Genomic DNA, 23007 nt, shown 5'->3' on the forward strand with positions numbered 1-23007 from the left:
GTAGCTGGGACTACAGGTGCCCACCACCACGCCTGGCTAATTTTGTTTTTGTATTTTTAGTAGAGACGGGGTTTCACCGTGTTAGCCAAGATTGTATCAGTCTCCTGACCTTTGGTCTGCCCACCTCAGCCTCCCAAAGTGCTGGGATTACAGGTGTGAGCCACTGCACCTGGCCCATGCCTAGCTAATTTTTTAATTTTTTATAGAGACAGGGTCTTGCTATGTTGTCCTTGCTGGTCTTGAACACCTAGCCTCAAGCAATCCCCCACCTCAGCCTCCCAAATCCTTGGGATTACAGCCATGAGCCACCATGCCTGGCCTGGTTATGCTGTTTCTAACATATTTTTAAGATGATAAATCATCTAAATTGTCCATCCTGTGTCCCCTTGGTGGCACACATGTCTGGTGTTGGAAAGTCCTGTTTCTTATTCCTCAGTAAGAAGAGAGGTGTAAGGCCACTGTAAAAAATTAGCACAAACTTGATGTCTTAAAACAACAGAAATTTATTTTCTCCCAGTTCTGGAGCCCAGGGTTCTGAAATCAAGGTGTCAGCAGGAGCCAGGCGTAATGGCTCATGCCTGTAATCCCAGCACTTTGGGAGGCCAAGGCGAGAAGATCATTTGCGGCCAGGAGTTCAAGACCAGCCTGAGCAACATAGCAAGACCACTTCTATACTAAAAATTAAAAAAAAAAATTTTTTTTTTTTTTAAAGACAAGGTGCTGGCAGGGGTTGTTGCTTCTGGAGGCACTGAGGGAGATCTGTTCCTTGCCTCTGTCCTGGCCTCTGGTGGCTCTGGCAGTTCCTGGATTTTCCTTGGCTTGTCTCACTCCAGTCTCTGCCTCATCCTTCATGTGGCATTCTACTCTGTGGGTCTTCTCTTCTGTCCATCATAGACACTTGACATTAAATATAGGGCCCACCAGGTTAATCCAAGATGATCTCATCTTGAGATCTTTTGCTTGATTCCATCTGCAAAGACCTTTTTTTCCAAAATAGGCCACGTTCAGGCTGGGTGCAGTGGCTCACGCCTGTAATCCCAGCTCTCAAGGAGGCAGAGGCAGGAGGATAGCTTGAGCCCAGGAGTTCGAGACCTGCCTGAGTAATATAGTGAGACCCCGCTCTCCACAAAAAGGAAAAAAAAAATAAGTGTAACCCCCTCAAATTAGGCCACATTCATAGGTTCCAGGTGGATATATTTTAGAAAGACCAACCTTCCACCTAATATAGGTGGCTTCCACTCTTTACCACCTACTAGCCAGGCCCTTGCTCAGCATCTTACAAGACCTAAACTTCACAAAGTAGGTACTACTGTTACCATCTCCGTTTTGCAGATAGGGAAACTGAGGCTCATGGGACTTATTGAGACTCATGTAGAGTCTCTATCCTCTATTCATCCATGATTCATCCATCAATCCATCCTGTATTCATCCATCTATCCTCTACTCATCCTTCCATCACCCATCCATCCATCACCCATCCATCCCTCCATCTACCCACCCATCCATTCATCCATGAACCCATCCTCTATATATTTATATATTCATTCGTCCATCCACCTTCCATCTGCCATCCGTCCATCTCCCTCCCTCCCCATGTGTATCTGGACCCTGAACTAGGCTTTGGAAATTCAAAGATGATGAGATTTATAAGAAACAAAGCTGGGATTTGAACTCAGGACTCTAACTGCAGAGTGCGTGCTTTGCACCAGTGCACCAGGATGCTGCCAGCTGTCACCACCCTTGCTGTGTTGTGTCTCCTCACTGGTTTACTTCTTTGCTGTGTGCTAACTCTGCCCCAAGGCTCATCTCTTATGGCCTGGGAGCAGTGGCGTTCTTTTGTCATTTCTGGAATTACATTAACTATACCAGAAAGTGCAAATCAGTGGTTCCTGAGCCCACAGGAGAGATCGGCCACTACAACCTTCAAAATTTTAAAATATTGGTTCCTAAAGTTTAAATATGGGTAGGCCGGGCACTGCGGCCTATAATCCCAGCACTATGGGAGGCCAAGGCACATGGATCACTTGAGATCAGGAGTTGGAGACCAGCCTGGCCAACATGGTGAAACTCCGTCTCTACTAAAAATAGAAACATTAGCCGGGTGTGGTGGCACACGCCTGTAATCCCAGCTACTCTGGAGGCTGAGGCAGGAGAATTCCCCTGAACCCGGGAAGCGCGGAGGTTGCAGTGAGCCAAGATTGCACCAATGCACTCCAACCTGGGTGACAGCAAGACTCCGTCTCACAGAAAAAAACAAAACAAAAGAAAACAAAAAAACCGTAGGTAGACTTCACGTAAAAACTCTGGGTTTTCATTATCTGGAAAAATCAGAAGTTCTAGCAACACTGGGCTTATATCCCCTGTGGCAACGATGGAGTAGCTGCTGGCCCCTTCAGATGGGTTTGTGGCCTCCTTGGGTCCCCACAGTCCTCATTAGTTGGCTTTGTTCATTTAGACCAGTGGTTCTCTGCCGGAGGTGAGTTTGCCTCCCAGGGGACATTTAGTAGTGTCTGGTGACATCTGTGGTTGTCACAACTCTGTCGGGGTAAGCACCACTGACATCTAGTGGTTGGAGACCAGGGATGCTACTAAACTTCCCATGATGCCCAGGGCAGCTCCCCACAATAGAGAATTATCTGGCCCAGAATTTCTGCAGTGACAAGATTGAGAAACCCTGAGTTGGTTGGCTCACCTGGGCTGTGCAGGCATTTCAGCAGTCTTTAGTGTAAATTTACACTTTTAAAACTGTGAGTACAACTCTTCATAGTTTACAAAGCCTCTTTCGTAGATGTTATGGTTAAAAGGAAGTGTCTTTCCAAGCCCTGTGAACAGCAGCTTCATTCATTTTGGGGAGAAGGCTTTCTGCCATAGTGAGTGGGAGCAAATGGGTGGGCGGTCAGCAGCTGGGTCCTTTTGCTGAGCTGAACCAGGGACCCCGTGGTGTGAGAATAGCTGTTGTGAAGGGCCTTGTAATGTCTGCTTTGGACTGAGGAACCGGAGAAGTCTGGGATCTCTAGGCTTTGTTCCTGGAACATAGTGACTGATTTGAAGCCAGAACTCTGGGTGATTTGTACCTGAGTTAAGCTAAGCCAAGAATTTGTGTTAATCATCATCCATTCTCCATCCATCCATCCATCTACCATCCATCCATCCATCCATCTACCATCCATCCATCTGTCATCCATCTATCATCCTTCCATCCATCCATTCATCCATCCATTCATCCATCTATCTATCATCCATCCATCAATCCTCTATCCATTCCTCCATCCATCGTCCATTCATTATCCATCCATCCATCCTCTGTCCATTCCATCTATCCATCTATCCTCTATCCATCCATCTATCCTTCCATCCATCATCCATCTATCCTCTAACCATGCATTATTCATCCATCAATCCATCCTCTATTCATCCATCTATACTCTACTCATCCATCCTTCACCCATTCATCTACGCACCCATCCATTCCTGCATTCATCCATGAACACATCCTCTATCCATTTATTCATTCATTGATTCATCCATCCATCCACCTTCCACCTACCATCCATCCATCTCTCTCCCTCCCTCCCATGTGTATCAGGATCCTGGACTAGGCTTTGGAAATTCAAAGATGATTAGGGCAGGCCCCCCACTCTCCAGAAACTCATTGTCTTGTGGGGATTTCAGACATAGAAACTATTTTAACAGTAACATGGCCTGAGTATGGAGTCAGAAAGGTTCCAAGTATTCTGGGAACACAGCATTTTTGTTTGGAGACACCTGAACAACAAGTGGAAACAAATGTATATCTTCTTCATCCCAACATGGGCATCTGGTACACCCAGCAGAGTATGTAAGAAGCACAGGGTTTTTATTTCAAAAATCCTTTTATTGACATATGATTTACATGTAGAAAATTGTGTATGTCATAGTGTGCAGTGCAAAGAATTATTATAAACTGAACACGTCTGTGTAATTAGAATCCATTTTAAATAAGAGAATGCCACCAGCCCCACAGAAGCTCCCACATGCACCTTCTAGGAGCTTCCCTCAATTAAGGATAATCATTATCCTGATTTCTAACAGCATCGATTAGTTTTGCCTTTTCTTGGATGGACTGTCTATATATGGACTTAGACAGTATGTTCTTGTTTCCATCTGTCCTCTTTTGTTCAGTATTTGTGTCTGGAAGATATGTCAGGGTGTTTTTTTGTTTTAGAGACAGGATCTCCCTACATTGCCCGGGCTGTATCAAGCTCCTGGCTTCAAGCAGTTCTTCCACCTCAGCCTCCCAAAGTGCTGGGGTCGCAGGCATGAGTCACCATGCTGGCCCCAGTACATCAGTTTTGATTTTTGGTAGTTGTAGCTCATTCATTCTCACTGTTCTGTGGCAGGGGTTGCTAACACATTTTTCTGTAAAGGGTCAGATAGTAAATTCTTTAGCCTTTGTAGGCCAGACGATCTTTGTTGCAACTCATGAACTCTGCCAGTGTAGCATGCAAATAGTTATAGACAATATGTAAATGAATGAGTATAGCTGTGTTCCACTAAAACTTTATGCATAATAGCAAGCAGTGGGCCAGATGTGGTCCATGGGCTCTAATTTGCCAGTCCCTGCTGCGTGGTATTCCATTGTAACACAAGGTTTTAAGCAACCATATGAAAATATTGAGCTCAGAATTTAGTTTCTTCAGAGGAAAGATGTAGGCTGACTCTGGGTCCCCAGTGGCTTTAGGCTCCAAAACTCCAGGGTACCTTGGCATTGACCTCTGTGTCTGCTCTGCTCTTCTCTCCCCACCTCAGCCATATTGAAGGTGGTATCATCGGTCCTGCAGCTTGGAAATATCGTCTTCAAGAAGGAAAGAAACACAGACCAGGCGTCCATGCCAGATAACACAGGTACTTGCCACCTTTTCCCAATGACCAATGACTTTGGGGTTGGGGGGGTGGGGAAGGTGGCATTTAACCATTGGTTATTTTTCAAGGTGAAGGTATCTGGGATTTTAACAACAGATGGACTAGGTTCTTATCACTCACTTTTCTTTTTTCAAACTTTTCAGTGCTCAAGACCCTATGTGGAAAGTTATTGAATCAGAGTGCAGGGATAAAAAAAAAACCTAATAGTTTTATTTATTTCTTCTTTTTTAAAAATACAAAATTTTACAAGTTTTAATAGAAATGAGGTCTCGCTGTGTTGCCCAAGCTGATCTTGAACTCCTGAGCTCAAGTGATCCTCCCACCTTGGCCTCCCAAAATGCTGGGATTACAGGCAAGAGTCATCACATCCCACCCCAATAGTGACCAGACAAGATCCTGAGGGACCCTCTCTTCTAAAATACTCCACTTAATTGTTTTGTTAAAGAAATATTTCTCAAGCCCCTACAATATGCCACTGGGATACAGCAGGAAATGACACAAGAATAGCTCTTCTTACGGTATCTGTGGTCGTTTTGGGGAGACAGACCTCCATTGCCCTGAGAATTAGGGGTGCCAGATAAAATACAGGATGTCCAGATAAATTTCAATTTTAGGTAAACAACAAACCTTTTTTTAAATTTTAAGTATGTCCCTTGTAACATTTGGACCATGATTATACCAAAAGAGTATTCTTGTTTATCTGAAATTCAGGTTTAACTGAGCATCCTGTAATTTTCCCCCTAAATCTGATAAACCTACCCACAAATAAACAGTATTTTGTGTTTTGAGAAGCTGGCCTGGCTACCATTATGCTTATTGGTGGCTGAGCTGAGGGCAAAACTTAGGTTTCTTATTTCCCAGCCCAGGCTGTATATTGTGTTGCTTTTTCCCGCTCCCTAGAGCCCACCTTGATCAAACCTGTTGCAACCGCTTACTGGGTTTACCTTGCCCACTGCCTAGTCAGAGCCAATTAATCAAGACAGGGGAATTGCGATAGAGAAAGAGTAATTCACGCAGAGCTGGCTGCATGGGAGAACAGAGTTTTATTATTACTCAAATCAGTCTCCTTGAGCATTCGGGAATCAGAGGTTTTAAGCCTAATGTGGTTAGGGGGAGGCCAGTGAGTTGGGGATGCTGATTGGTTGGGTCGGAGATGAAATCACAGGGAGTCGAAGCTGTCCTCTTGCCCTGAGTCAGTTCCTGGATAGAAGCCGTAAAATCAGATGAGCCAGTTTCTCAATCTGGGTGGTGTCAGCTGATCCACCTGGTGCCAGGGTCCACAAAAATATCTCAAGCACTGATCTTAGGTTTTACAATAGTGATGTTATCCCCAGGAGCGATTTAGGGAGGGTCAGACTCTTGTAGCCTCCAGTTACAGAACTCCTAAACCATAATTTTTAATCTTTGGGCTAATTTGTTATTCCTACAAAGGCAGTCTAGTCCCCAGGCAAGAAGGGGGTTTGTTTTGGAAAAGGGTTCTTGTGTTTTAAACTATAAACTAAGAGGCTGGGCATGGTGGCTCATGCCTGTAATCCTAGCATTTTGGGAGGCCGAGGCGGGTGGATCACTTGAAGTCAGGAGTTCAAGACCAGCCTCGCCAACATGGTGAAACCCCATCTGTACTAAAAATACAAAAATTAGCTGGGCGTGGTGGCAGGCGCCTGTAATCCCAGCTACTCAGGAGGCTGAGGCAGGAGAATTGCTTGAACCCAGGAGGCAGAGATTGCAGTGAGCCAAGATTGTGCCACTGTGCTCCAGCCTGGGTGACAGAATGAGACCCTGTCTCAAAAAAAAAAAAAAAATCTATAAACTAAGTTCATCCCAAAGGTAATTCGACTTACACCCAGGAATCGTTCAGTGGAGCTTGGAAGTTAGAAGCAAGATGGAGTCGGTTAGGTCAGATGTTGTTCAGTGTCTCAGTTATAATTTTGCAGTGGCAGTTTCATTCTCAGGTGTTTGTTATATATTAGAGTCCCTAAATCTGGCAAATTAATGGAATCCAGATGCCAAGGAAAGACCTCAGGGAAAGAGAAATGAAAAAGCGTTCTTGCCAAGAGATGGGGAAAAAAAATCCTAAAATAACTCTATTTACTATGTCTTGCACATGCAAAGCAGCATGTAATGCTATTTTCATGTTAGGGGATCAGCTCATGGTCACACCACTGCACTTCAGCCTGGGCGACAGGAAGACTGCAGCTCAAAAAAAAAAAAAAAGAGCGTTTAGGTTGATTCTAGTATTTTGCTATTGCAAACAATGCTGCAATACATATCCTAGAAGGGTGAAACAAATGTTTATTGAATAGTAAGTATTCAATAAATGTTACTATTAGTAACTATTTAATACTTACTAAGTAACTATTAAATAAATCTCAGGGGCCAGTGGCTCACGCCTGTAATCCCAGCATTTGGGGAGGCCGAGGCGGGCGGATTGCCTGAGTTCAGGACTTCGAGACCAGCCTGGGCAACATGCTGAAATTCCATCTCTACTAAAATACAAAAGAAATTAGCTGGGTGTGGTGGCAGGCACCTGTAATCCCAGCTACTCAGGAGGCTGAGGCAGGAGAATTGCTTGAACCCGGGCGGCGGAGGTTGCAGTGAGCTGAGATTGTGCCTCTGCACTCCAGCCTGGGCGACAGAGCGAGACTCCATCTCCAAAAATAAAAATAAAATAAAAATAAATCTAATTATCTATCTATCTATCTATCTATCATCTCAGGGACTTTACATACTTTACCTTATTTAGTCCTGGGTACCAACAAGGTACTGAAGAGCTGACCCTTTTTAAAGCTGAGAAAAGCAAGATTCTGGGAGGGTAAAGAGCTTTTCCAAAGTCACATGACTTGGAAGTGTGAAGGGACAGGGACTTGAGACTAGAACTACCTGACCCTAAACCCCCAACTGGGGCCTACTTCAGCCCACCCCAATCATTGGCTCTCAGCAAAATACTGGGGAGTGTGACCACTAATGACAGCAGCCTTTAGGACATTTCAAGCTATATTCACGGTCAGCGGGTCCCATTTCCCCAAGAGAACCCGGTGTATTCACACATCACAAATGTCCCATGTGATGTGCCTTTCTGCCAAGCTGTTTCTTTCGTGATGCACTCGAGATGTTTCTTTTCTCCATCCAGCTGCTCAGAAAGTTTGTCACCTCATGGGAATTAATGTGACAGATTTCACCAGATCCATCCTCACTCCTCGTATCAAGGTTGGGCGAGATGTGGTACAGAAAGCCCAGACAAAAGAACAGGTAATGATGTACCTGCCGTTTACTTATCACTTACCCATCCATGCACCCACCCATCTGTCCATTCATCCATCTATCCACCTGTTTACTCATTCATGTATTCATCAATCCATTCACCCACGGTCTGCCTCTGCATCTGTCCATCCATCCCTCCTTTCTATCCACCCATTCATCTGTCTGTTCATCTACCCATTCATCCATCTATCCACCTGTTCACTCATTCATGTATTCATCAATCCATTCACCCACGGTCTGCCTCTGCATCTGTCCATCCATCCATCTTTCTGTCCACTCATTCATCTGTCTGTTCATCCATCCATCCATTCATCTGCCCATCTATCTGTTCACCCATCATCTGTCCACTATCTGTTCACCCATCATCTGTCCATCCCTCACTCATCCATCTGTCCATCCATGACCCAGCCATCTGTCCATCCATCCATCTTCCTATCCACTCATTCATCTATCTGTTCATCCATCCATCCATCCATTCATCTGCTCATCTATCTGTTCACCCATCATCTGTCCATCCCTCACTCATCCATCTGTCCATCCATGACCCAGCCATCTGTCCATCCATCCATCACCCATCCAGCTGTCATTCCATTCATTAATTCATTCATTCATCTGTCCATCCATCCACCCATCCATCTCTTTATCCCTCATTTATTCAATACTAGAATATTCAAATTCCCATGTCAGGTTTTGTTTGTTTGTTTTCTGTTTTTGAGCCAGAGTCTTGCTCCGTCGCCCAGGGTGGGGTGCAGTGGTGCCATGGCAGCTCACTGTAGCCTCTGCCTCCCAGATTCAAACGATTCTCCTGCCTCAGTCTCCCAAGCAGGCATGCACCTGCATGGGACTACAGGCATGCACCACAATGCCTGGCTAATTTTTATATTTTTAGTAGAGACGGGTTTTTGCCATGTTGGTCAGGCTGGTCTTGAACTCCTGACCTCAAGTGACCCACCTACCTCGGCCTCCCAAAGTGCTGGGATTACAGTGTGAGCCTGACCACGCCTGGCCAAGAATAAAAATCTTCACCACCAGCCTGGCTTATGTGAAAATGGAACCCATTGAGAATAACCGGGTTCCCCTGGTTCCCTTCTGCAGGCTGACTTTGCTGTAGAGGCTTTGGCCAAGGCAACATATGAGCGCCTTTTCCGCTGGATACTCACCCGTGTGAACAAAGCCCTGGACAAGACCCATCGGCAAGGGGCTTCCTTCCTGGGGATCCTGGATATAGCTGGATTTGAGATCTTTGAGGTACAGCTCAGTGGGATTGTAAGAGCCATGGTCTTGGTTCTCTGAGATGGGCTTTTTCTTGGAGGAATCATGATTTTGGAGAAAGGCATATAGATGGCTACTGTAGGGTAGGAGGCTGTCTAGTTAGGGGTGAATCCTTGAGGGTATAAAGAGACAGAAATCCAACAGGAAATGCATTGGTTTCTGGAACTGAGAAGGCCAGACATGTAGCTGGATCCTGTAGGCAGGATCTGATCTCCCACCATCGTTCCCTCTCTCTGTGCCTTCCTCCATATTGGCTCCATTCTCAAGCAGGCTCTCCCCTCGTGGTGGCAAGATGGCTGCCACAGCTCCAGCTCCAGCCAGACTGCCCCTCAGTAATCCTGGCAAAAAAAAAAAAAAAAAAAAGCACATATCTCTTTTCTAACAGTTCCAACCAAAATCTTGGAATTAAGTCTCACTGACTCTTACTCAGCTGAATTGGGCTACATGGTCACCTCCAAGCCAAGAACTGTTTGCAGGAGCTTGCAATACCTCATGTAGTAGAAACATGGATATTGGATCCATGCCCATGGGTTTGAGGAAAGTTCTCAGAGAAAGGGAAGGGTTTTTTTTGTCTTGTTTTGTTTTTTGAGATGGAGTCTTTCTCTGTTGCCCAGACTGGAATGCAGTGTCACAATTTCGTCTCACTGCAGCCTCTGCCTCCTGGGTTCAAGCAATTCTCTTGTCTCAGCCTCCTGAATAGCTGGGACTACAGGAGTGCACCACTATGCCCAGCTAATTTTTTCTTTTTCTTTATACAGAGTCTCACTCTGTCGCCCAGGCCGGAGTGTAGTAGTGTAATCTTGGCTCACTGCAACCTCCGCCTCCCAGGTTCAAGTGATTCTCCTGCCTCAGCCTCTTGAGTAGCTGGGATTAGTGCCACCATGCCTGGCTACTTTTTTTTTTTTTTTTTAGTAGAGACGGAGTTTCACCCTATTGGCCAGGCTAGTCTCGAACTCCTGACCTCAAGTGATCCACCAGCCTCAGCCTCCCAAAGTGCTGGAGTTACAGGCATGAGCCACCGTGCCTGGCCAATTTTTGTATTTTTAGTAGAGAGAGGTTTCGCTATGTTTGCCAGGCTGGTCGCAAACTCCTGACCTCAAGCGATCCTCCTGCCTTGGCCTCCCTAAGTGCTGGGATTACAATCATGAGCACCACACCCGGCCGGGAGGTTTTAAGATTGATAGATATCCTGAAAGAGGTGTACTACCGAGTTACTTTCTCTCTGTGCTTCTGTTTTCACATCTGTAAAATGTTTCCACATTTGTACATGCAGTAGCATGCCTTACGAGGTTTGTCCATCCATAGATGGTTGTGCAGATGGAGGAGATAAGCATCTTTAGGGTGTGTGAGGGCCATGTGATGTCAACTTCGCCAGCCCTGGTGGACTCTAGGCAGCATGTTTTGGGGCCTCAGCCCCGTCTGGGTGCTGGGATGGCAGAACAGGATGTGGGCGAGCCATGGGGGCGCTGTCGGGTGGAGCTTCTGTGAGGCTCTTCTGACTTAATACCAAGATGCTTACGCTCCGCCCCCATGCCATGTGCTCAGGTGAACTCTTTCGAGCAGCTGTGCATCAACTACACCAACGAGAAGCTGCAGCAGCTCTTCAACCACACCATGTTCATCCTGGAGCAGGAGGAGTACCAGCGCGAGGGCATCGAGTGGAACTTCATCGACTTTGGTCTGGACCTACAGCCCTGCATCGAGCTCATCGAGCGGCCGGTGAGGGGCACGTGGGAGTGCGGGGCTCCGTCACTCCTTGCACACGTGTGTGGCCTCTGTGGAGCTGACATGGACCCCACACTCTCCCCATGCACACAGCATTCCCCCACCCAATCCATCACCCAGTCCTGAAAGGCTGTAAGCTGAATTCTTGTGAACTGTTATAATTTCCATTAACCCACATTTTCATATCAAAGGTATTTTCTTTAATTTCTGCCTTCTTTCCATCCTCTTTTTCCTTCGTTTTTTTCCTTCCCTACCCTCTTTCCCTTCCCTTTCCTTCTCTGTCGTTGCTTTTTTTTTTTTTAATGACATGGTCTGACTCTGTTGCCCAGGCTGGATGGAGTGCAGTGGCACAATCTTGCCTCACTTCAACCTCTACCTCCCTGCCTCAAGTGATCCTCCTGCCTCAGCCTCCCAAGTGGCTGAGATTACAGGCATGCACCACCACGCCCAGCTAACTTTTGTATTTTCAGTAGAGACAGGGTTTCTGCTAATTAGCCGGGCCTGGTGGTGCACGCCTTGGTCCCAGCTATTTGGGAGGCTGAGGTGGGAGGAGTGCTTGAGCCCTGGAGGCAGAGGTTGCTGTGAGCCAAGATTGCACCACTGCATTCCAGCCTGGATAACAGAGTGAGACCCTGTCTCCAAAAAAAACTTCTCTAACAGGAACCCTAGGTGAATTCAAGTCAAGCAACAAATTCATTTGCAAGAATTATGAACACGGCCGGGCGTGGTGGCTCACGCCTGTAATCCCAGCACTTTGGGAGGCCGAGGCAGGTGGATCAAGAGGTCAGGAGATCGAGACTATTCTGGCTAACACGGTGAAACCCCGCCTCTACTAAAAATACAAAAAATTAGCCGGGTGCCATGGCAGGCGCCTGTAGTCCCAGCTACTCGGGAGGCTGAGGCAGGAGAATGGCATGAACCCAGGAAGCGGAGCTTGCAGTGAGTCGAGATCGTGCCACTGCACTCTGTCTGCCTGGGCGACAGAGCAAAACTCTGTCTAAAAAAAAAAAAAAAAAAAAAAAGAGAGAGAGAATTATGAACTCTTCATGATGTTGCGTGTTGCCCACTAGGGGGCGGCAGCAAACATTATGTTCTGCCTTCCATCCCTGTTACTGGTCCATTGGGCACAGGGTAATTTGAGGGTAGATTTGGAAGCATGGGGGTCATAAACTCATCTTTATATGTGGGCAAATACAGTATCAGATCTCGGCGGATGCCCATGCGTTGTGTATAGTTGGCCAGCTCTTCGTGGAATGCCCGAGGTTGGGTGTTCTCTCTGATTCAAGCCCTACTTGTCTCCCACAGAACAACCCTCCAGGTGTGCTGGCCCTGCTGGACGAGGAGTGCTGGTTCCCCAAAGCCACGGACAAGTCTTTCGTGGAGAAGCTGTGCACGGAGCAGGGCAGCCACCCTAAGTTCCAGAAGCCAAAGCAGCTCAAGGACAAGACTGAGTTCTCTATCATCCATTATGCCGGGAAGGTACCAGCCTCAGGGCCCAGGGGACTCTATCTCAGGGGAGCCCTAGTGGCTGCTCAGCGCAGAGGTAGTCTGAGAGTGGCAGAACCTTGGGCTGCCTGGAAACTGCAAAGCCATCTGCTACTAAGCAAATCCCAACCAAGTCCTATTCATAATTTGTCTACACATCTGTAAGGCATCAGCTGTAGCCACTCTCATGTTTTCCAACCGTGATGTCCAGACAGTTATTTCTTTCTGTTTTTATTGGAGACAGGGTCTCATTTTGTCGCCCAGGCTGGAATGCAGTGGTGTGATCATAGCTCACTACAGCCTCAACCTCCTGGGCTCACACGATCCTCCTGCCTCAGCCTCCCAAGTAGCTGGGACTACAGGTGTACACCAGCATGCCCAGCTAATTTTTTTTTCCTTTTTGAGATGGAATTTTGCTCTTGTCATCCAGGCTGGAGTGCAATGGCTTCATCTCTGCTAACTGCAACCTCTGCCTCCAGGTTCAAGAGATTCTCCTGCCTCAGCCTCCCAAATAGCTGGGATTACAGGCACCTGCCACCACACCCAGCTAATTTTTGTATTTTTAGTAGAGAAGGGTTTTGCCATGTTGGCCAGGCTGGTCTCAAACTCCTGACCTCAGGTGATCCACCCGCCTCAGCTTCCCAAAGTGCTAGGATTACAGGCACGAGCCACCGTGCCTGGACGCTCAGCTAAATTTTTAAATTATGTGTAGATATGAGGTCTTGCTATGTTGCCCAGGCTGGTCTTGTATTCCTGGGCTCAAGCGATCTCCCTGCCTCTGCTTCTTGAAGTGCTGGGATTATGAGCACGAGCCACTGCACCTGGCCTCAGCCTGCTTTTCTTGTATAGACCCTAAATCCTTCCTACTACAAGTTATACCCAACAGGCGGGACCAACTGGAATGGGGTGACTAATACATCCACACCTGGCTTCAACAAAAATCTCCCATGTCACAGCCTTGAGTCTGCTATTGCCAGCCTGCTCTGGCCAGGGAAATCTATGATAGTTGTATTCTTCATCATCATCATCATCATCATCACCATCAACATGCCTTGGCTGTTATTGTATAGGCACTTGCCCTGTGGCTCTCAAGAGTCTTGGATAATGTACAAAGGACATAGCTTAGTCTGGCTTGCAGAATTGTAGTATTCTATTGACTCCTCAGTACCTACACTGCATCATGGGAAGAAACAATGCTCTCTACCAGGGGCTGGCAATAGAGTCCAATCTGGCCCACAGCTTGTTATTGTAAATAAAGTTTTATTGGAACACAGCCATGCCCATTTGTATACATAATGTCTATGGCTGGCTGCTTTTGTACTACAGTGCCAGAGTTGAGTAGCTGCGACAAAGACTGTATGACTTGGCTGGGTGTGGTGGCTCATACCTGTAATCCCAGCACCAAGGCAGGTGGATTACTTGAGGTCAGCAGTTTGAGACCAGCCTGGCCAACGTGGCGAAACCCTGTCTCTGCTAAAAATACAAAAAAAAAAAAAAAAAAAAAAAAAAAAAAATTAGCCAGGCGTGGTGGCACACACCTGTAATCTCAGCTACCCAGGAGGCTGAGGCAAGAGAACTGCTTGACCCAGGAAGTTGCAGGTTACAGTGAGCTGAGATCACACCACTGCACTCCAGACTGGGCAATGGAGAATGACTGTCTCAAAAACCCAAAAAAAAAAAAACCAAAAAAAAAAAAAAACAAATACAAAACAGTGTATGACTTGCCAAGCCAAAAATACCTACTATCTGGGCCTTCAGCAAAAGTTTCCCAACTCCTTGCCTATATTCAAGGGGGTATATGTTCCTTTAAGCATATAGAGACACCACTTTTCTTTTCCCTACTTCATCAGTGGATTTTTTTTTTAAAATTATTTTCAGTCTTCTCTCAGGTCAAGCCTAGCTGTTATGCTGATAACCCACACCCCATGATAACCCAGCAAAGCAGTACTATCAGTTCCTTTCATTTAATATTCACCATAATAAAAATTAGGGCTGTGTGCATGGTCAGTGTTGGAGTCAGGAATGTAAAAAGCCTAGATGTCCTTTTTCTGTATATCCATGTATCAGGATCTCTGAGTTACAAATTATGCTCATTAGAGAGTGGAAAAGGTGATGCCATGCTTAATTTATTTATTTATTTATTTATTTTGAGACAGAGTCTCACTCTGTCACCCAGGCTGGAGTTCAGTGGCGCAGTCTCAGCTCACTGCAAACTCCGTCTCCCAGGCTGAAGCGATTCTCCTGCCTCAGCCTCCCGAGTAGCTGGTATTACAGGCGTGCACCACCATGCCTGGCTAATTTTTTTTTTTTTTTGTATTTTTAGTAGAGATGGGATTTCATCATGTTGGTCAGGTTGGTCTCGAATGCCTGACCTCAAATGATCCACCCACCTTGGCCTTCCAAAGTCCTGGGATTACCGGCGTGAGCCACCACGCTTGGCCGCCATGCTTAATTTCTAAACCAGGATGATTGGGAAGATGATGAGGGGGTAATTTTGCATGTCGGTGGGAGGGCATCTGCCATCATGAAATCTCTTAATCGTGTATAACTCATAGGCACTGTGCTGGCTTAGGAGGAGGGAGGCTACTACAACAGTGTTAGCAGGAGAATATGGAATGGAAACTAGGCTTTGCCTGCAATGGCTATCATTGGCTGATGTCCTACTACGTGGGCACAGGTCCCTGGGCTGTTGGTCTCTTCATTATTGTTTGTGGAGTCCCATCATGGTGGTTATAAACGTCATTTCCTCTCTGACCTCAGAAGATCTGGAAGGACAATGGGAGGGCTGGGGTCCTGGCCTTGGTTTCTAAGTTTCTAGTTTCCCAGGGCTTCTGACCAGCAGGGTGTCCTTGGCAGGTGGACTACAATGCGAGTGCCTGGCTGACCAAGAACATGGACCCACTGAATGACAACGTGACTTCCCTGCTCAATGCCTCCTCTGACAAGTTTGTGGCTGACCTGTGGAAGGACGGTAAGGCCTTCTCTGCTTGGGTCCATGTTCTGCCTTGAGCTGGAGAATTGAACACCCAAGTCCCCCGACTCCCACACCTGCCCCAGGAAGGGGGGAGGCCTTTGCATGGGAGCAGGGCAGGAAGAGCATTGGCATGTGCTGGTGATGTCTTGTTGAAACAATCTCTTCCTGAATGGGGTTCCCTGTGCCCCTCAGTCCTACATGTCCCGAGGGGATTGAGGTCCTGAGGTCGGGGCTCAGGCAACGGATGCAAGAAACAGCACGCCAGGCACGGGGAGTTAGACTGCCCTGTCCAGAGTCAGAAGGACTTCGCTGCATCTTGTCTCTGCCACCTCCTAGCTCCGTGGTCTTGGATGAGTCACCCAATGTCGTTAAGCTTCATTGTCCTCATTAGTAAAACAAGGAAACACAATAATAGTTGCCGTCTCTACTAGGGGTATTGTGAGGGTTAAATTAGACCAGTGGTGCTCAAACTCAAGCAGGCATCACGACCACCCGCAGGGATTTATTTATTTATTTAGGGACACAGTCTTGGTCTGTCACCCAGGCTGGAGTGCAGTGGTGTGATCTTGGCTCACTGCAGCCTCCACCTCCTGGGTTCCAGTGATTTTCCTGCCTCAGCCTCCCAAGTAGCTGGGATTACAGGCACACACCACCATGCCTGGCTACTTTTTGTATTTTTAGTAGAGACAGGGTTCCCCCATGTTGGCCAGGCTGGTCTCAAACTCCTGACCTCAGGTGATCCGCCCGCCTCAGCCTCCCAAAGTGCTGGGATTACAGGTGTGAGCCACCACACCTGGCCCTCTTTGAAGGGCTTTTTAAAACCCCGATGGCTGGGCCTACCCTAAGATCCGATTCTGCAGGTCTGGGGCCAGGGATGGGGTGGGCCTGAAAACGTTCATCCCAGGTGATGCTGCTGGTCTAGGGACCACACTCCGGCTCCCTTTGAGAACCAGTGAATAGATGATCCCTGTGAAGAGCTGCTGGAGTGATGATGAGGGGAGGGGGTTTGCTGTTTGTCCCTGGCCATCAGTGTCCACAGCAGGTTTTATTCTTGGCACAGGGCCCATGGGCCTGGGGCTTACAGGACTGGTCTCCCCTTGTTTTAAGCATGCTAAAAAAGGCTCCAGGAGGGGCCAGCTGTGCCCTAACCATATGCCAGGCTCTGGGCCTAGGAAACAGCATCGCACCCTGGGTCTGTGTCACCCCAGGACACATGATGAAGCCTGTGGTCCCTGCTCTGCGGGACCCACAGTCTTATGGGAGAGATGAGACTCTCAAAGACAAGCAGAGAGACAAGCATGAGGCTGCGCGCAGTGGCTCACACCTGTAATCCCAGCGCTTTGGGAGGCTGAGGCGGGAGGATCACTTGAGGTCAAGAGTTCGAGACCAGTCTGGCCAACGTGGTGAAACCCCGTCTCTACTAAAAATGCAAAAACTAACTGGGCATGATGGTGGGCACCAGTAATCCCAGCTACTCGGGAGGCTGAGGCAGGAGAATTGCTTGAACCTGGGAGGCGCAGGTTGCCGTGAGCTGAGATTGTGCCATTGGACTCCAGCCTGGGCAAAAGAGCAAGACTCTGTCTTGAAAAAATAAAACTAAAAATCAAAAAATAAAAATAAAAACAAAAGCCCTGGCACGGTGGCTCACGCCTGTAATCCCAGCACTTTGGGAGGCCGAGGCGGGCGGACCATGAGGTCAGGAGATCAAGACCATCCTGGCTAACACGGTGAAACCCCGTCTCTACTAAAAATACAAAAAATTAGCCGGGCGTGGTGGCGGGAGCCTGTAGTCCCAGCTACTCGGGAGGCTGAGGCAGGAGAATGGCTTGAACCCAGGAGGCGGAGCTTGCAGTGAGCCAAGATTGCGCCACTGCACTCCAGCCTGGGGGACAGAGCAAGACTCTGTCTCAAAAAATTAATTAATTAATTAATTAATTAAAAATAAAAACAAAACAAAATTAGCCAGGTGTTCTGGTGGGTGCCTGTAATCCCAGCTACTCTGGAGGCTAAGGCAGGAGAATCACTTGAACCTGGGTGGTGAAGGTTGCAGTGAGCCAAGATCGTGCCCCTGCTCTCCAGCTGGGCAACAGAGCAAGACCTTGTCTCAAAAAAAAAAAAAAAAGATTGTTACGCGGAATCTAAATGAGTACAAGGTGAAGAAATGGTGCTGTCCATGGCCTGTGGGTTGGGCTTGGCATGTGCAGGACCTGCTGGGCTGGTAGAAAAAAATCCTTGGTGGTGGTGGTGGTGGTGATGATGACGATGATGATGATGATGATGATGGCTGGGCGCGGTGGCTCACGCCTGTAATCCCAGCACTTTGGGAGGCCAAGGCGGGGGAATCACCTGAGGTCAGGAGTTCGAGACCAGCCTGACCAACATGAAGAAACTCCGTCTCTACTGAAAATACAAAAAAATTATCCGGGCTTGGTGGTGCACGCCTATAATCCCAGCTACTGGGAGGTTGAGGCAGGAGAATTGCTGGAACCTGGGAGGCAGAGGTTGTGGTGAGCCGAGATCACGCCACTGCACTCCAGCCTGGCCAACAAGACTGAAACTCCATCTCAATAAAATAAAATAATAATAATAATAATACCTACTTTTTGTTGAGCACTTACTGATGTGCCAGGCTTCTATCTTGGAGCGTGTGCTGTATCTTCTGCCTCAGAATATTTATTCCATGGATATCTACATGGTTACCCGCTCATTTCTTACTGGTTTCTGCTCAAATATCAACTTAGCAGAGCCCACCACCTCCTTATCTAAGAGAGCACCCTCATCACTCTCTCTCCGCTTCACCCTGTTTTTATTTTTCTACGCACACCTCACTACTCAAGATATTCCATACTTAACATCTGTTTTCTCTGTGTGTCTCCTTCCCTGTGATATAAGTGGGGTGAGGGGGCCGGGTCTTTTTTTGTTCACAGCGGTGTCCCCAGGGCCTGGAGCACAGAAGGTCCTCAATAACTATTTGTTGGTGGATGAAGGATTGGAGGCTGGCAGGGAATAAGTGCCTTCTGTGCCTTATTTTTTTTATCCCTGCCCTAGAAGGTAGATGGTGTTATTACCTCCCTTTTGTAGAAAGAGAGACTGAGGCACAGGATGGTGCCAAGCCAAGGCTAGTCAGTGAGTGGACAGCAAGAGCAGGCTTGACTCCTAGGTCAGCGTGACTCCATCACAGGGAATTTGCTCTTTCTGCCACTCAGGTGCTCTCAGGTTTTCCCCAATAGACAATACTTGGAAACCCTGACTGCCAAAGGAGGCATTGGTGATGGAAGGAAAGATTGGAGTGGGCAGGTTGGTGGGTGGGGCTGGGGCTGGGCCTCTGGCCTATTTAGGGGTGGGTGGGCCAGAGGCTGATGCCACCCTGGCTGTGCCCCATAGTGGACCGCATCGTGGGCCTGGACCAGATGGCCAAGATGACAGAGAGCTCGCTGCCCAGCGCCTCCAAGACCAAGAAGGGCATGTTCCGCACAGTGGGGCAGCTGTACAAGGAGCAGCTGGGCAAGCTGATGACCACGCTGCGCAACACCACGCCCAACTTCGTGCGCTGCATCATCCCCAACCACGAGAAGAGGGTGAGGCCCGCCGCCCAGACCCTGGGGCTCCCAGAAGCCAGGGCTGCCCAAAGCGGTCACAGCGTCCCCCAGGCACCCTCCGCCCCTACCCACCCCGAGGACCCCATTTGCCATGGGGGGAAGGCTGTCTGAATCTCGGGCCCATTCCCCATCCCTGGAGGCAGAGGAGGAAGGGAGGACACATCCGGAGACTTTTCAGCCGTGGAGTTGCTGTGCAGGTCATCCAGCCACTCATTCATGCATTATCCCAGGAAGTATTCACTGGGCTCCGCCCTGTCCTGGGTGCTGGGGAGACAGTGTTAGAAAAATTGTAGCCCTTGCCTGTGGGTTTCTCATAATCTGGTGCAGGCATCTTCAGCTTGGGCCGATTCTGTCCTCTATGTGGACATGTCTACAGACATTTTTGGTTGTCACAACCAGGAGGGGGCTGCTAGTCAGTATCTAGTGGGTAGGGGCCAGGGATGCCCTAAGCATTGTACAATGCACAGGATGCTCCCTCAACCTCCAGCACAGAATCCCTCCAAGATGCCAGTAGTGCTGAGGTTATGGGAGACATGGGGAGAGGTAAACACACAGCTGATGATGGTGATGGAAAGTGGTCAATTACCAGAACATCAAAGAGCCAGGGCTCCTCCCACAGCCTCAGGACTCAGAGAAAGCTTCTGGTGAACTTGAACGTTAAGAATGTGTGGCCATCAACTTGGTGATGTGGAAGGCAGAGTGGGGCCTAGGATAAGCAGAGGGCCCAGGATAAGCAAGAGTGTGGAGGTGAGAAATGAAGGATCTAGGTAAGAAAATGCTAGATAGTGTCAGGCGTGTGGCTCACGCCTGTAATCCCAACTACTCAGGAGGCTGAGAAACAAAAATCTGTTGAACCCAGGAGGCAGAGGTTGCAGTGAGCTGAGATTGCACCACTGTATTCCAGCCTGGGCAGCAGAGCGAGACTCCATCTTAAAAAAAAAAAAGGAAAGAAAATGCTAAATAGGTCATTTCATGTTGCAAATGTGTGATGGCGTGAGGTAGGAATCAGATGGTGTGAGGTAGGAATGAGGCTGAATGGGTAGGCAGGGGCTAGATCGTGGTGCTCCTTGTGTTCTTTCTGGAGCTTGGCCTTCTCTCTCTAGGGATGCCATTGGGGTTGTTTAAGCAGGGCTATGTCATGGTCATATTTACATTTTAGGAAGTGAATGAGGGGGCTGGGCATATGCTGGCTCATGCCTATAATCCCAGCACTTTGGGAGGTTGAGGTGAGAGGATCACTTGAGACCAGGTGTTCAAGGCTAGTCTGGGCAACATAGCAAGACCCTATATCTACAAAAACATTTTTAAAAATTATTCAGGCATGGTACCACATGCCTGTGATCCCAAATATTTGGGAGGCTGATTTGGGAGGATCACTTGAGCCCAGGAGTTTGAGGCTGCAGTGAGCCATGATCGCACCACTGGACTCCAGCCTGGGTGACAGAATGGGACCCTATCTCAAAAAATAAAAAGGACAAAGGGATTGAAGGGAGAGGCAAGACCAGAGAGAGAAGACCAGGTGGGTGGTTTCTGTGGTTGTCCAGGCAGGAGAAGACAGTGGAGGCAATGGTGGTGAGAAGTGTGGGGGGTGGGGGGGTTGGGAGATATTTGGGAGCTAGAAGCAATTGAACTGCTGATGGACAGGAAGTGAGAGAGAGGAGGTGATGAAGAGGAAGCCCCAGGTTCCAGCCAGGCGATGCTAGTGTCACCAAGAACCAGAGAGATCGTGAGGCAGCCATTGCCAAAGCAAAGAGATGAAAACCCAGAGAGGGGGCACTGCTTTGACCCTCGGCCCTCAGCTAAGCCCTCCCTAGGTGCTTCTGTTGGTACCCTTGTGGCCTGGCCAGGCGGGTCATCCAGGTAGGAGGTTTGGGGCTTTGCTGTGCCGTGGGTCCTGGCCACAGGGATCCACTGCCCTCTTTGGTCTTTGCAGTCTGGCAAGCTGGATGCGTTCCTGGTGCTGGAGCAGCTGCGGTGCAATGGGGTGCTGGAAGGCATTCGCATCTGCCGGCAGGGCTTCCCCAACCGGATCGTCTTCCAGGAGTTCCGCCAACGGTAAGTCCCAAGGTCTGGCCCAGGTAGGGCAGGGGGTGAGCGGGACTGGGCAGAGGAATGGATGCTGGAGGTACGCGCGGTGACTTCTGCTCTGTGTTTCAAGCTACGAGATCCTGGCGGCGAATGCCATCCCCAAAGGCTTCATGGACGGGAAGCAGGCCTGCATTCTCATGGTGAGCCCAGAAGTCCACCAGAGACCTCCCAACCTCTGACCGCAAGCCACCTGCTGCTCTTGGCGGGACCGTTCTTACACGTCATCACTGGCCAAATGGCACAGCGGAAATCAGGAGCTCTTCTTTTCCTTCCTTTTGCAGATCAAAGCCCTGGAACTTGACCCCAACTTATACAGGATAGGGCAGAGCAAAATCTTCTTCCGAACCGGGGTCCTGGCCCACCTGGAAGAGGAACGTGATTTGAAGATCACCGATGTCATCATGGCCTTCCAGGCGATGTGTCGTGGCTACTTGGCCAGAAAGTAAAGATGCTTTCCTGTATCCTAATAGCTCCAATGCAAATCACAAACAGGGGCCTTTCTGTTCTGATTCCCCGATTCTAAGAGGCCACCTGTTTAAGATGCATCATTGACTGAGTGACAGCCTTTTCTTGAAGGGGAAGAAATGCTTCTACTTTAAATAAATGTACCAGTTACGAGTGCAGGAAGGGAACGAGTTTTAGACCTGGGTTCTCATCCTGGAAGCCCCAGTTTTTACTGATGAACCTTGGGCAAGTTACTCTACCTCTCTGAGCTTCGAGTTTTTTAGCTGGAAACTGAGCATAATCATTTTGACCTCAGAGAGCTGTTCATGAGGTGTCACTAAGATAACACATGACGAGAGCTTAGAACAGTGCGTGGTTCTTAGGTCAAAAATGATTGTTGTTGTTTTTACCTCCCTCCCTCCCTTCCTTCCTTCCTTTCTTCTTTCTTTTTGAGACAGAGTCTCTCTCTCTCTCTCTGTCGCCCAGGCTGGAGTGCAGGCGCACAGTCTCAACTCACTGCAACCTCTGCCTCTTGGACTCAAGCGATTCTCATGTCTGAGCCTCCCGAGTGGCTGGAATTACAGGCGCTCGCCACCACACTGGGCTAATTTTTGTGTTTTTAGTAGAGACAGGGTTTCACCGTGTTGGCGAGGCTGGTCTCAAATTCCTGGTCTCAAGTGATCCACCCGCCTTGGCATCCCAAAGTGCTGGGATTATAGGCATGACCCACTGCGCCTGGCCTATAAATGTTAGAATTGGATAAACCATTGAGGAAAGAGGACTTGACTGTGTCTAGATCCCCATATCCCAATAGGATTTATAAGGCAGGGTTTTGGAGGGTGTGATGTCCCAGCTGTTCTGTGAAGACTGGGAGCCAGGGAAGGGCTCGGGTTCCTCAATGAAAGTCACACCCCAGGGACTGCAGGGACAGGTGGAGTCGCTCTCTCTCTGGGGTGTGTGTTGTCACTGGGCAGAGACCACACCCTCACCAGTAGGATCCTGATGTGTCAGGTTCATTCCTTGACACATGGACCCAAGATGGTCAAGGCCAGCTTTGGGAGCTCTTGGTCCTCCCACAATAGACCTAACTTGTCAAGTTTCCTTACTAAATTTCCTGTTGCTGTCCTTCCTGGTTCCAGGATAACTGGGGCAATTTTGTTCTTAAAGTTTTCCCATGTCCAAGATGGCAGCCAAGCAGGGAAGGCAGAATTGCGTTCACCGTTCTGTCGTTTCTCAATCCGATAGCCCTTAAACGGG

The 23007-nt window shown here is 48.4% G+C and overlaps 1 protein-coding gene across 1 annotated transcript in view; it reads left to right on the forward strand.

Moving 5' to 3' along the window:
• Positions 1-23007, forward strand: part of MYH11 (myosin heavy chain 11) — a 154236-nt gene that overhangs the window by 86927 nt on the left and 44302 nt on the right. The window contains exons 10-19 of the mRNA XM_054533519.2: positions 4789-4884; positions 8033-8151; positions 9259-9411; positions 10981-11154; positions 12466-12639; positions 15502-15616; positions 19004-19197; positions 21152-21273; positions 21377-21446; positions 21588-21748. Of these exons, the coding sequence (XP_054389494.1) occupies positions 4789-4884; positions 8033-8151; positions 9259-9411; positions 10981-11154; positions 12466-12639; positions 15502-15616; positions 19004-19197; positions 21152-21273; positions 21377-21446; positions 21588-21748 (1378 nt within the window). The remainder of the gene's footprint in view (positions 1-4788; positions 4885-8032; positions 8152-9258; positions 9412-10980; positions 11155-12465; positions 12640-15501; positions 15617-19003; positions 19198-21151; positions 21274-21376; positions 21447-21587; positions 21749-23007) is intronic.

This window comes from Pongo abelii, chromosome 18 (assembly GCF_028885655.2).
Source record: "Pongo abelii isolate AG06213 chromosome 18, NHGRI_mPonAbe1-v2.0_pri, whole genome shotgun sequence".
NCBI classification, from domain to species: Eukaryota; Metazoa; Chordata; class Mammalia; order Primates; family Hominidae; genus Pongo; species Pongo abelii.